The sequence below is a fragment of the Myotis brandtii genome, unplaced genomic scaffold, assembly GCF_000412655.1.
Source record: "Myotis brandtii unplaced genomic scaffold, ASM41265v1 scaffold233, whole genome shotgun sequence".
NCBI classification, from domain to species: domain Eukaryota; kingdom Metazoa; phylum Chordata; class Mammalia; order Chiroptera; family Vespertilionidae; genus Myotis; species Myotis brandtii.
Window position 1 is genome coordinate 297,362 of NW_005358773.1, and position 12,063 is coordinate 309,424.

The 12,063-nt window shown below is 45.9% G+C and overlaps 1 protein-coding gene across 2 annotated transcripts in view; it reads right to left on the reverse strand.

The window, feature by feature from the left end:
• The window catches only part of IFT140 (intraflagellar transport 140), a 95,537-nt gene extending 84,643 nt beyond the window's left edge, over positions 1 to 10,894 (reverse strand). Inside the window, exons 1-3 of one of the 2 annotated variants that reach the window (XM_005866554.2) lie at positions 10,579 to 10,894; positions 5,556 to 5,733; positions 1,310 to 1,531 (exon numbers count right to left, since the gene is read on the reverse strand). In XM_005866554.2, coding sequence (XP_005866616.1) covers positions 1,310 to 1,531; positions 5,556 to 5,702 — 369 coding nt within the window. In that variant the 5' untranslated portion in view covers positions 5,703 to 5,733; positions 10,579 to 10,894. Of the gene's footprint in view, positions 1 to 1,309; positions 1,532 to 5,555; positions 5,734 to 10,374; positions 10,533 to 10,578 lie in introns of those variants that run through there. The other variant, XM_005866553.2, reaches the window with a different exon arrangement.
• Positions 10,895 to 12,063: the final 1,169 nt, after the last annotated feature.

Below are 12,063 nucleotides of genomic sequence, written 5' to 3' on the forward strand. Positions count from 1 at the left end.
CTACAGGCAGTTGGCCGGCCCCGCCCCCTGGTCAAACTCCCAGTTGAGGGGACAATTTACATATTAGCCTTTTATTATATAGGATATATATGTATGTATATATAGAGAGAGTGAGAGAGAGAGAAAGTAGATGTGTCAAAATGTTAATAACTAGTGAATTTATGTACTAGTAAAGGGTATATGGGTGTCCCTTGTACTATTCTTTCAAGATTTGAAATTTTGCAAAATTGTAAGTTGGGGAAAGAACGCATTTTTATGTGACTTTAAGACGCTATGGATGCCAGAGAGTAGAGGGGGAAACTGATGGGCATGGGTGGAGAGGCTTTTCTTTCTTTCTTTTTTAAGTTTATTTATTTTTTGTTTTTTAATCCTTGCCCAAGGATATTTTTCCATTGATTATTGAGAAAGTGGAAGAGAGAGGGAAAGACAGAAACATCCATGTGAGAGAAACACATGGACTGGTTGCTTCCTGCACCCGCCCCGACCAGGGCCCGGGCCAGGGAGGAGCCTGCAACCATGGTATGTGTCCTTGACCAGAATCGAACCCAGGACCCTTCAGTCCTCAGGCTGACGCTCTATTCACTGAGCCAAACCAGCTAGGGCTACAGAGGCTTTTCAAAGTACATACCATTTCATGGCTTTTGAAATTTGAAACATGCAAATGTATTACCTGAAACATGTGTTAATGAACACACTGCAAAATTTCTGCTGTCCATGTGTGAATCAAATTGAGTCTAGACCAGGGTTTCTCAACCTGGGCACTGTTGGTCTTTTGTGTGGGGTCTGTCCTGTGCCTTGTAGGATGGTGAGCAACCTCTCTGACCTCTACCCACTAGATGCAGGTCGAGCAGCCCCCCTCCTTTGTGACAACGAAACACGTCTCCAAATACTGCCAAGTGTCCTGAGGGACAAACGAAGCAGGTGGAACCGCCTGAGCTAGACAATCAGGACCAGGGACTCCTAGGCAACGAAGAAATATGTTCAGGGAAGCTGGTGATTTGGTGATGCCATAAAAGTGACAGTACCCGGGGCATTCGGCCATCTTTATGAACAGAGTTACCTAGAAAAGTTCGTTTTAAAAATGACAGACATGCCTCTGCCACAGGGTGGGATGGTAGAATAAAATTGTCAAACTTTGCTTCCAATATAAAACAAAATCTCCCATGACATCTGACAGGGTCAACTCCATTTGGCAACCACACGTTTCAAATAAGTTGGTCCTTAGCACCCTTCCCAACGTGTCCCTAACGGCACGAACGGGGAAATGCCGAGACCTGAAGTTAGTGTCGCCCTGTGGGTGTCCGCTTACCCTGTCCCCCGACAGGAGGCAGTTCCCGTTGGTGCTCCAATTGAGGACAGTGATGTCAGCGGTGTGCGTTGGGGGGACCGCATGCTGCTCCTTCTCCTGCTTATTAAACATGATCACCTCTCCGCTCTCCCATCCAACAGCCAGGATCAGCCGACTTTGGTGCCAGCACAGGGAAGTGATCCGGCAGGACCTCTCCACGTGTGTATCAGGCACACGCTCACCCTGTGACGGACAAGAGGTAAATCCCATGTTACAGAGGGCGGCAGCTACTCGAAGAATGTATAGCTAATCCCCACGGGACACTGACATCAGCTAGAAGACATAAAGAGCTGTTTATTAGGGAACTGCTTTATTTCATTTTCATAGAAACAGCAACCTTGTCCTAGCAGAGCTATGAAAACAAGGTTAACACACAACAGACCATGCTGACCAGCTTATCAGAAAGTGTGACCTCATACTCAGAGCTGCTTGGTGGCTAGCTAGGGTGTTTTTTTGTTTTTTTTTTAAATGTTTTTATTCATTTCAGAGAGAGGAAGGGAGAGGGAGAGACAGCAACATCAATGATGAGAGAGAATCATTGACCGGCTGCCTTCTGCACACCCTCTACTGGAAATCGAGCCAACCTGGGCATGTGCCCTTACTGGGAATAGAATTCTAACCTCCTGCTTCAGGGGTCGATGCTCAACCACTGAGCCACATCGGCTGGGTGCTAGCTAGCATTTCAATGAGTTCCAATGAAACTTTATTATTTATTTATTTACTTTTAATCCTCACCTGAGGATATTTTTTTAGAGAGAGTGTAAGGGAAGGAGGGAGGGAGGGGGGAGAGAGAGAGAAAAAAACACATTAATGTGAGAAAGGCACATTGATTGGTTGCTTCCCATACACTTCCCGACCTACAACCCAGGTACATGCCCTTGACCGGGAATTGAACCCATGACCCTTTGGTGTGCAGGCTGATGCTCTAACCACTGAACTGCTGACCAGGGCTAAAACTTTATTTATAAAATAAGTGGTAGGCCAGGTAAAGTTTGTCAACACCAAAGTTCTCAAACTGTGGTCAGATGACTCCCAGAGCCTTTTCAGGGTCTACAAGGTTATGATTATGATTATGATTTTTTTTACTAAAGATTTTTTAAAATTGATTTTTAGAGAGAGAGGGAGGGAGAGGGGAGAAAAAGAAAAACATTGATGTGAGAGCAAAACATAGATCGGTTGCCTCCGACATGCCCCCTACTAGGGATTGAGCCCGCAACCCGGGCATGTGCCCTGACCAGGAATCAAACCAGCAACCTTTCAGTGCAGAGGACAACGCCCGACCGAGCCACCCCGCCAGGGCTGCAAGGTCAGTTATTTCTAGAATGATGTTAAGAAGTTGTTTGCCTCATTTGCTTTCATTTTTTGACCAGTGTATAGTGGACTTTTCCAGAGGCTATGTGATGTGTGATGATTCATTGCTCTGATAGCTAACGGAATATGTACTTGTCTATTTTTGTTTTCTATAATTTTCTAAGGAAATAGGTTTAGGGTATAAATATGTATTTCTAGCAATTAACACAGTTTGTTCTCAGCACTTCTACCAAACTCTCTCTAGTCATCTCCAGTTGTACCTGCTACATCTGTGACCTTATTAACATCTAATAATTATTTAGAAATCCTAAAGTTTTCCTTGTGCCAATTAGAAACACAAAAAGTACACTTTGATTTGTAATAGTATTTTTTAATTTTCTAAATTTTAAAATTTTTGTCTAAAATTGCTATTATTTTGGAATGTTTATTCTAAAGAAAATTTTATAATGCATACTGGAGAGTTCTCTGACTCCTAGAAGGGAGGAATGTGCTCCAACGAAGCTGGGCGACACTGCGCTTGGTGCTGGGGCTGGACAAACACGAGAGCAGCCGGGGCCTGGCTGAACTCCCATCCGAGGAGGGGCCAAGGACCGCCAAGTATCACAGATGAGCCCTTCAATGGTGAGGTGGGTGAGAAAGCAAGAGGGTCTGCCCTTGCATGGGGGGGAGGTAGGGAAGGACTTCCTCAGGAAGTGCCACTGAGCCACTTTCATCTGGAGGACTAATATAGTAATTAAGCAAAAAGATCAAGGAGAGCCCTACCAGTGTAGCTCAGTGGTTGAGTGTGGACCTATGAACCAGGCGGTCATGGTTCGATTCCTGGTAAGGGCACATGCCCAGGTTGCGGGCTCCATCTCCAGGGTGGGGCGTGCAGGAGGCAGCTGATCTATGATGCTCTCTCATCACTGATGTTTCTATCTCTCTCTCTCTCCCTCTCCCTTCCTCTCTGAAATCAATAAAATATATATAAAAAGTTCAAGGGAGACTCTCCTGTGTAGAGGGCACAGCACTGGCACTTGGAAAGCCGGGGAAGGCCAGGTGTGTGTGGCGAGCCAGGAGGAGCACCATGTGAGGCAGGAGAGCCAGGCCTTGGGAGCACTGGGGGCCACATCAGCGACTTCCGTCCTCACCCAAAGAGCAAGGCAGGGGTGGGGAAGGTGGGGGTAGTGGGTGACCCCAGCTATGATTCCTAAAGATGGCTCTGCCCTGTGTGGGGGATGGGGAGGACCTTAGGACACAGCTGCTGCAGGACACAGGTGCTAGTTTGCCGAGGCGGAGGGTGTCACTATCCTCCCTGGGCCCCCGTCCTGGGCATTAGGATGGAAAACACTCAGCTTTTGAAGGAACGTGTGGGGCAGGGGGCAAGGGGGCAAGGTTCAGGTCAGTCTGGACTTGTGAAGTTTGAGGCCTGTGTCAAACACCCAGGTGTCCTGTGGGCAGCTGGATTCCTAAGTCTGCAGCTCAGGGGGACTTGTGGGCTGGAGATAGGTTTCTTTATTGTTCATCGATAGACATTGACAGGTCACAGTCAGAGGAGGAAACAGAGGGAGAAGAGGCCAACAGCAGTCCGGGGTTTGGAAGGAGAGGAAGGCTGGGTCCAGGAGACAGGGTGGGGGAAAGCCCCTGCCAGCTCCATGGCGGGTTTCCCAGAGAACTTCACAAGCGCGTGGAGCAGCATAGAGAAGGGGCATCAGGTAAGAACCCAAAACACACAGGGCGTGTCACACAGACACTGCTGATGACTCCAGCTGCTTGGGTGAAGCATCTGGGACAAGAGAGTACGGAGGGCTGAGAAGTGAGTGGGAAGGGAAATCTGACTTCCTTGGTGAAGTATGTGGTGCGTTGTGCACTGAGAATTTGGGGGGGGGGGCAATGAAAATCCAAGGAGCATCTCGAAAGTTTTTGCAATGGGTTGAATTGTGCTAATTCCTAAAACGCTATGTTAACGTCCTAACCACTGGTACCTGTGATATGACCTTATTTGAAATAGGGTCTTTGCAGATGATCAAGTTAAGATGAGGTCATTAGGATGGGCCTTAGTCCAATATGGCTGTGTCCTTAATAGAAGAGGAGACACCCAGAGGAGGCAGCCCTGTGATGAGGGAGGAAGAGACTGGCGCGGTGCAGGCACAAACCCAGGAGCACCAAGGATTGCTGGGAACCAGAAGCAAAGACAAACCATGCAACAGATCCTCCCCGGAAGCCTTCAGAGAGTGAGGCCTGGCCGGCCCCTCATTTCAGACGTCTGGCCTCCAGAACTGGTAAATAGTACATTTCTGTTGTTTTAAGCCACCCAGTTTGCAGTCGTTTGTTATGGCAGCTAATTGTTTTAAACAGGTAACGCGAGCCAACGGGAGACTGGATCAGGAGGACAGACAATGTTGAGAGGCCATATCTGGTTGGTGACTGTGAATTGACTGTTAATTCTATCTTAAACATTCCTAAATCTGTCCCCAAACCTAAACTGCAGAGGTAAAGTAATAATACTGGGAGTTAAGACCTCAGTGAGAATACACACACACACACACACACACACACACACCACACACACATTATATCCCACACTCCCCCCACAACATACCCTACACTCCCTATCCCATCCACCTACAACCCAAACCATAACACATATACTCCTTCCCCCAATGCCTGAAATCCTGGCATGTTCCCTGACCAGGAATCAAACTGTAATATCCTGACTCATAGGTCTATACTTAACCACTGAGCAATACTGGCCAGACAGCTCCTCCTCCTCCTTCTCCCCCTCTTCCTCCTCCTCTCCTCCTCCTCCTTCTTCTTCTTCTTTTCTGTCTCTCTCTCTCTCTCTCTCTCTCTTTCACCAAAAAAGAGACAAGAGCCAGAAGCTACTGAAGTCATAATCATTGCTTCCAGTACTTACTTGCTCCAGGTATATATCCACGCTGCCTCTTGAGGCTGTGCCGACGGAGGCCACTGCCAGGAATGGATGAACAGGGTGCCAACTGATGTGGGAAGGAGATCCAGCTGAGTCTGGGGCTTCTATCCGGTGGTCAAAATAGAGGGCCATGATGAAAGTCAGACCTAGTCAGGGCCGAAAGCTGCAGGGGAAAAACAACCAAGTCCTGTGTTGTTGTTTTTTTACAAAATGACTGTGTATAGAATCAGGAAAGAAAAGCATCACGGAACTATCACACACAAGACACTCAGTAACTTATAAATGTCCCTTCACACCGAATCAGGAGATTTTATGTAGAAGAGATCTCTAACAGGAAAAACAAAAATACAATGAGAAGCAAGGGGCTGGAACCGCAATGATCCAGAGGGTAATGGAAAGCAGTAAAACTTCTTGCCATCAGAACAGCAAAGAAAAGCCCTGCCGCCTGGACATGTAATCTTTGATCATTTGTATTCCGATCATAATGCAGATGATTTATATTTCTATAGTCCCCCTTTAGCAAAATTTTCAAATCAAATAAAAGCAAACTGCTTCACAAAAGAGAAATGTATAGAGAAACCTAGTACTCAATTTCTGATAAAGCTTGAAAAACCAAGGCAGTCTTCACCTCCGACTCTCAGGTGGTAGAAGGCAAAAGGATTCCTTTGTTAGAGTGTCAAGAACAAACCCACAGCAACTGCAGAGAAGTGAACTTCAATAGTTACAGGAACTTAACCCCTCCCTCCCTCCCTTTCTTCTTTCCTTCCTTTCCCCTTCCCTCCCTCCTCTCTCCTTTCCTTCCTCTCTTTCTTGGAAAAGATGTGCATACTGTGCCTTTGAGGGAGGACTAGAATGGTGAATGAAATGAAATGATACCCCTAACCAGTTTGGCTCAGTGGATAGAGCGTCAGCCTGCAGACTGAAGGGTCCCAGGTTCGATTCAGGTCAAGGGCATGTACCTTGGTTGTGGGCACATCCCCAGTAGGGTGTGTGCAGGAGGCAGCAGATCAATGTTTCTAACTCTCTATCCCTCTCCCTTCCTCGCTATAAAAAAATCAATAAAATACATTTTTTTAAAAAAGAAATGAAATGATAGTCAGACTTCTGCCCAATTTTTCATACCACAGAGTCAGTTGGGGGAAGCTAATTAGCGGAGAAGAGACTATGTGTAGAGTGGTTTCCTATCACTTAAACTTATTCAACTTCATACTCATTAAGATGGCTATTATCCAAAAAATAGAAAATAAGAAGCATTGGTGGGGCCCTAACCAGTTTGGCTCAGTGGATGGAGCGTTGGCCTGCGGACTGAAAGGTCCCAGGTTCGATTCTGGTCAAGGGCATGTACCTTGGTTGTGGGCACATTCCCAGTGGGAGGTGTGCAGGAAGCGGCTGAATAAAGTTTCTAACTCTCTATCTCTCTCTCTTCCTCTCTGTAAAAAATCAATAAAATATGTTTTTAAAAAAAGAAGTGTTGGTGGGGATGTGGAGAAATTGGAACCCGTTTGCATTGCTAGTGGGATGTAAAATACTGCAGTCACTATGGAAAACAGTATGGTGGTTCCTTAAACATTAAACATGGACTTACCATATGATTAGGTAATTCCAGTTTATATTATATTATTTATATTATTTATATACACAAATAATTGAGAAAAGCAGGGACTTGAACAGATATTTGTACATAAATATTCATAGCAGCATTTTTCACAGTAGCCAAGAGATGGAAACAATCCAAATGCCTATCAACAGATGAATGATTACACAAATTCCATTTTCAATGGAGTATCATTCAGCCTTAAAAATGAATGAAATTATGACACATTACAACATGCATGAACCTAGAAGACATTAAGCTGAGTGAAATAAGCCACACACAAAAGAGCAAATAATGTATGATTCCACTTATATGAGGTACCTAGAGTAGTCAAATTCAGAGACAGAAAGTAGGTTGGTGGGTGCCAGGGCCTGCTGGGACTGGGGCTGGGGTTGAGGTGGTAGGGGGCAGTTGTTTAATGTGTACAGGGTTTCAGTTTGGGAAGATGGAAAAAGTTCTGGAGATGATGGTGGTGATGGTTGGCTACTGTGAAAAATGCTGCTATGAATATTTATGTACAACTTGAAGGTACTTCCTGCCACTGAACTGTATACTTAAAAACGGTTAAATTTTACATTATGCATATTTAACCACAACAAAAAATTATGCACAATAAGTATTCAACAGCTGCAAAATGCTGTCAGTCTATCATTATAGGGGATGGACTATGACATTTGCTTTTAGTAATGCCACAGTTGCATCCGAGGAAGCCGCAAAAGCTCAATTTGGATCCAGAGAAGGAAACCCCTTCATTGAGAAGTTGGAAAGCATATGGGTATAAATGAACAGTCACATTTCAAACGTTTACCTTTTTGTTATGAATACGTACCCTGAATACTAAACAAAGGCAACATTTTCGAGGTTGTGCTCTCACCATCACAAACTGCTGAGCACTCCTTCAGGGCTCCTGAGGGAGCAGCCAGGCACTGATTGGAGGAGCAGTGGGTGCCGTGGTGGGCAAACTGTGGCTCGAGAGCCACATGCGGCTCTTTGGCCCCTTGAGTGTGGCTCTTCCTAAGCCTTAGGAGTACCCTAATTAAGTTAATAACAATGTACCTACCTATATAGTTTAAGCTTAAAAAATTTGGCTCTCAAAAGAAATTTCAATCGTTGTACTGTTGATATTTGGCTCTGTCGACTAATGAGTTTGCCGACCACTGGCCTAGGATACTCAAGGATTTCTCTTCTGATTGTCCACTAAACTTACTAGACTATGTCTTGGTGGTAATTGTTTGGGTCCAGTATTCTTGGGCACCTGCTGTGTATGTAGTTTCAAATATTTTTTTTTCTTAAATTCAGGAACATTTTCTTGAATTTTTTACTTTATATATTTTCTTGATATATTACATATTTTATATTAAGATATATACATTGATTTAAAATACACTTTCTTGATTTTTATATTTATTCTGTTTACTCATGCTTAACAAATTTACTTTGTGAAAATATTCCTCTGCAAAATGTGAAATGTTAATTTGTTGTAATGATGAAGAAAGAATTATAATAGCACTTGAAAAATTTAAACCTGATTTCCTCAGGTTTGAAATAGTTTTTTTAATTTCCAAATCACTTTGTAGTAAGTATGTATGCAAACAGATCTTTACATTACTCGTTCCCTCCTGCCTGTGGCTTTCCCAGGGACTCTCTCCCCGACAGTCCTCCTCTGGGTACTCAGGAAGCCTCTCTTCTTCCAGGGAGCTCTCCATCTTGATTTCTAGTGTCCCCATAAAACCCTGTACTTCTCTTTTAAAGTATATTTTTATTGATTTCAGAGAGGAAGGGAGAGGGAGAGAGAGAGAGAGAGAGAGAGTGCAAGAAAATCATTGATTGCTGCCTCCTGCACGCCCCTGCTACCTCCTGCACGCCCCCTACTGGGGATCAAGCCTGCAACCCCAGCATGTGCCCTGACAGGGAATCAAACTGTGACCTCCTGGTTCATAGGTCCACGCCAACCACTGAGCCATGCTGGCCTGGCAGAACCCTGTACTTCTCCATCGCTGTACTTAGACTTTATTATAAATGTGTATTTGGTCAACCGTCCTCCACTCCCTGCCAGGTATCTATCCCACAGAGTGGGAGACTGCTGGAGCATTACCAGGCCCTAGAACAGTGCCTTGCACAGAATAGGCCTCCAATAAGTGAATCCCTGATGAAGAAATTTATTAGCAAAGAAAGATGTCTTTGATGTTCTGTTAGCTGTAAAAAGTGGTTTACAGGCCAGAGTGAGTGAGTCCATTTATACAATGCATAAATGCACTTTAACATTTTTCTACAGTATCATCTGCATAATTACAAGTTACCAGAGTAAACACAAGGAGAAATGACTAACTATAAAATCATTACCAATGACATCTATTAATTGCACCAGTCCAAAAACAAGTGAACTTTTCCTTAAAATAAACTCAGGGTCACTAGAACATTAAAAGCATTTGGTAAATATATGTACACTTTGGGGGAAAGAAAAAATTCCATTTGTTCTAATCAATGAACTCCTCTAGGCTCCAGCCGTCCAACATCTCTACCACCTCCATCAAACCAACTTTTGGGAAAGAATCTGTTAAGCTCATTCAACGGAGGGGTTCGTGGTATTAAGGTTAATGTAAGTTACTTTACTGCTTGGAGATGCTGCAGGAGAGAATCTGAAGGAACTTGGGGAAATAGGGGCTGAGCGGACGAGTTTGGGGGGTAGGTATTAGTGCCACTTCACAAAGTCCCAGCCTCTAGGCCACAGCCCGCAGGCCTGGGGACATGCAGGGTCAGAGCTGTATCTTGGGGATCCGAAGGAGAGCCTTCCCTGGCTGGGACCGTGCGGCCCAGAAAGGAACTTCTTATTCTCTCCCTGCCCGAGGATACAAGTACTCTGCCAGCGTCCGCCACCCACCCACCCACCTGGTCAGCTCCCCGGGGATCGCACGGCCACGCGACCCTCAATAGAACCTGGACTGCGACTGAGGGGGCCATAAGCCCCTAGCCTTGATCTACCCGCCTGGGGCCGCGGGAGATCCGCGGAGACCGGATTTCCGGACGAAAACAACTTGGGATGGCGATGGACCCGGACTGGCTCGCCTGGTCGTCGCCTTCCTCCCGGCCCCGCACCCCCGACACCACCCGAGTCCGGTCCCCGGTCCCGCTTCTTCGTCGCCCGCCTCGGGGCTCCCGACCCCCAGATCCCTCACTTCCCCGACCCCAGCTCCCATGGACCGCTCTCACCTCTCCCGGCTCCGGCGCCGCCGCGCGTTGCTAGGACAACGGCTGCTCGCGGAACGCGGAAACAGCCGAAGTGAGTGACTAGGAGGCCGAGGCCGCCCGAAACGCCACGAGAGGCCGGAAAGAACCGAAAATGATCGGGAACGTTCGTGCGGAGGGTTAGATTGCCAAGCGGGTTCCCGCGGGCGGCGAGCTCCACGGTCTTACCGGGCAGTTTCCCCCCCATCCCAGCCACGGTCGGGAATCAACAGCGCTGGCTCGGAAAGTGGGGCCAAGAGGCCAGGGTATGCCATCCTGCGCAGAGAAGGGAGCTGGCGAAATTCTTCTAGGGGTGATGACGATGCAAAACCTGTTGGGATTCGCTCCTGTAGTTACACCTTTTCAACCGCTTAGGTCTGTCAGAAGGTGGAGGAAGGCAACTGAGACTGTGGGGGAGAAACGGAACGCCATCTTCTTTAAGAGCGCTCTCTTGTTAATCTTATTGCTGGGTCTTCTGGACCCCAGACTGTTTCTAGGTTCTGCTTTGTCTGATCTTAAGAGGTGGTTCAAGAATATTCCTGAGAAAAGCCAATTGACTCGACATACTTCCTTGAAGTTATTAATTTATCACGTGCATTCAGTGCTTTGGGGGACTATGGTTTGAAAAACAAAGCAATGTCATGTCATTAAAAAAATAGTTATTAGGGCAAAAAGATCCATTGTTAAACAAATGAAAAAAAAGTGTAGATACCACTGGATGAGATGGGATAGGCGTCTCCAAGGAAGACTCCGAAGTTTTTATTTCTTAAAAACCCACTTTCATACTCAGTATATTTTTCTTGTGTGTCTACTTAGGTGCCTTATGAACATTTTGGCCATTTTTTATTTTTCCCTTTTTATTGAATATATTGGGGTGACACTGGTTAACAAAACTATACAGGTTTCGGGTGCACAATTCTACAACACATCTGTGCACTGTATTGTGTGTTCACCACCCCAAGTGTCCCTTCACCACAATTTATCCCCTCTATGTCTCCCTCCATCTCCGCCACCACCTCAGAATTTTTAAGGAATAAATTTGTGTAAATTTAAGGTATATAGCGATGTTGTTTCGATGCACTTAGATATTGTAATGATTGCCCACATAGCTTATTTATCACAGTAATTGTAGTACAATATTATATTTATTATACTGTGCATTTGATCTCTATCGCTTATTTACTACTCCCTACAAGTTTATCCTTCAACATCATTACTCTTATCCCACCTATAAACACTAGAATTTTAAAAACACTCCTTTATTTCCCTAATGAAGAAAAAGGGCCTAAGTGCCCAGCACTAAGTGCTTGCCAAAAAAAGTTAAAAAACCACACACCCAACCCAATAAAGGGTGTATTTATCCGCCTCGGTTGCACTTCCACACTTCTTTCGCGCGGGATTCAATACTCGGAGCTGAGGCGGCGTTTTCTTCTCACGCATCCGTCATACGGCCTTAACCAATCACAGCCAGGCATTGATTCTATTGGCTGTCGCCCGACCAATCCGAAGAGACGCACCAGCCTGCAAAGCCGCAAGGCGGTGTCACAACATTACCCGCGTCGCAGACAACACCCTCTCGCCCCCGCCCCGCGTCGTGCGTGCAAGCAACCGCGCCCACAGATGGCCAATGGGAGCGCCCTTAGGGGGGCGCGCTCGCTGAAAACTCCGGACGTG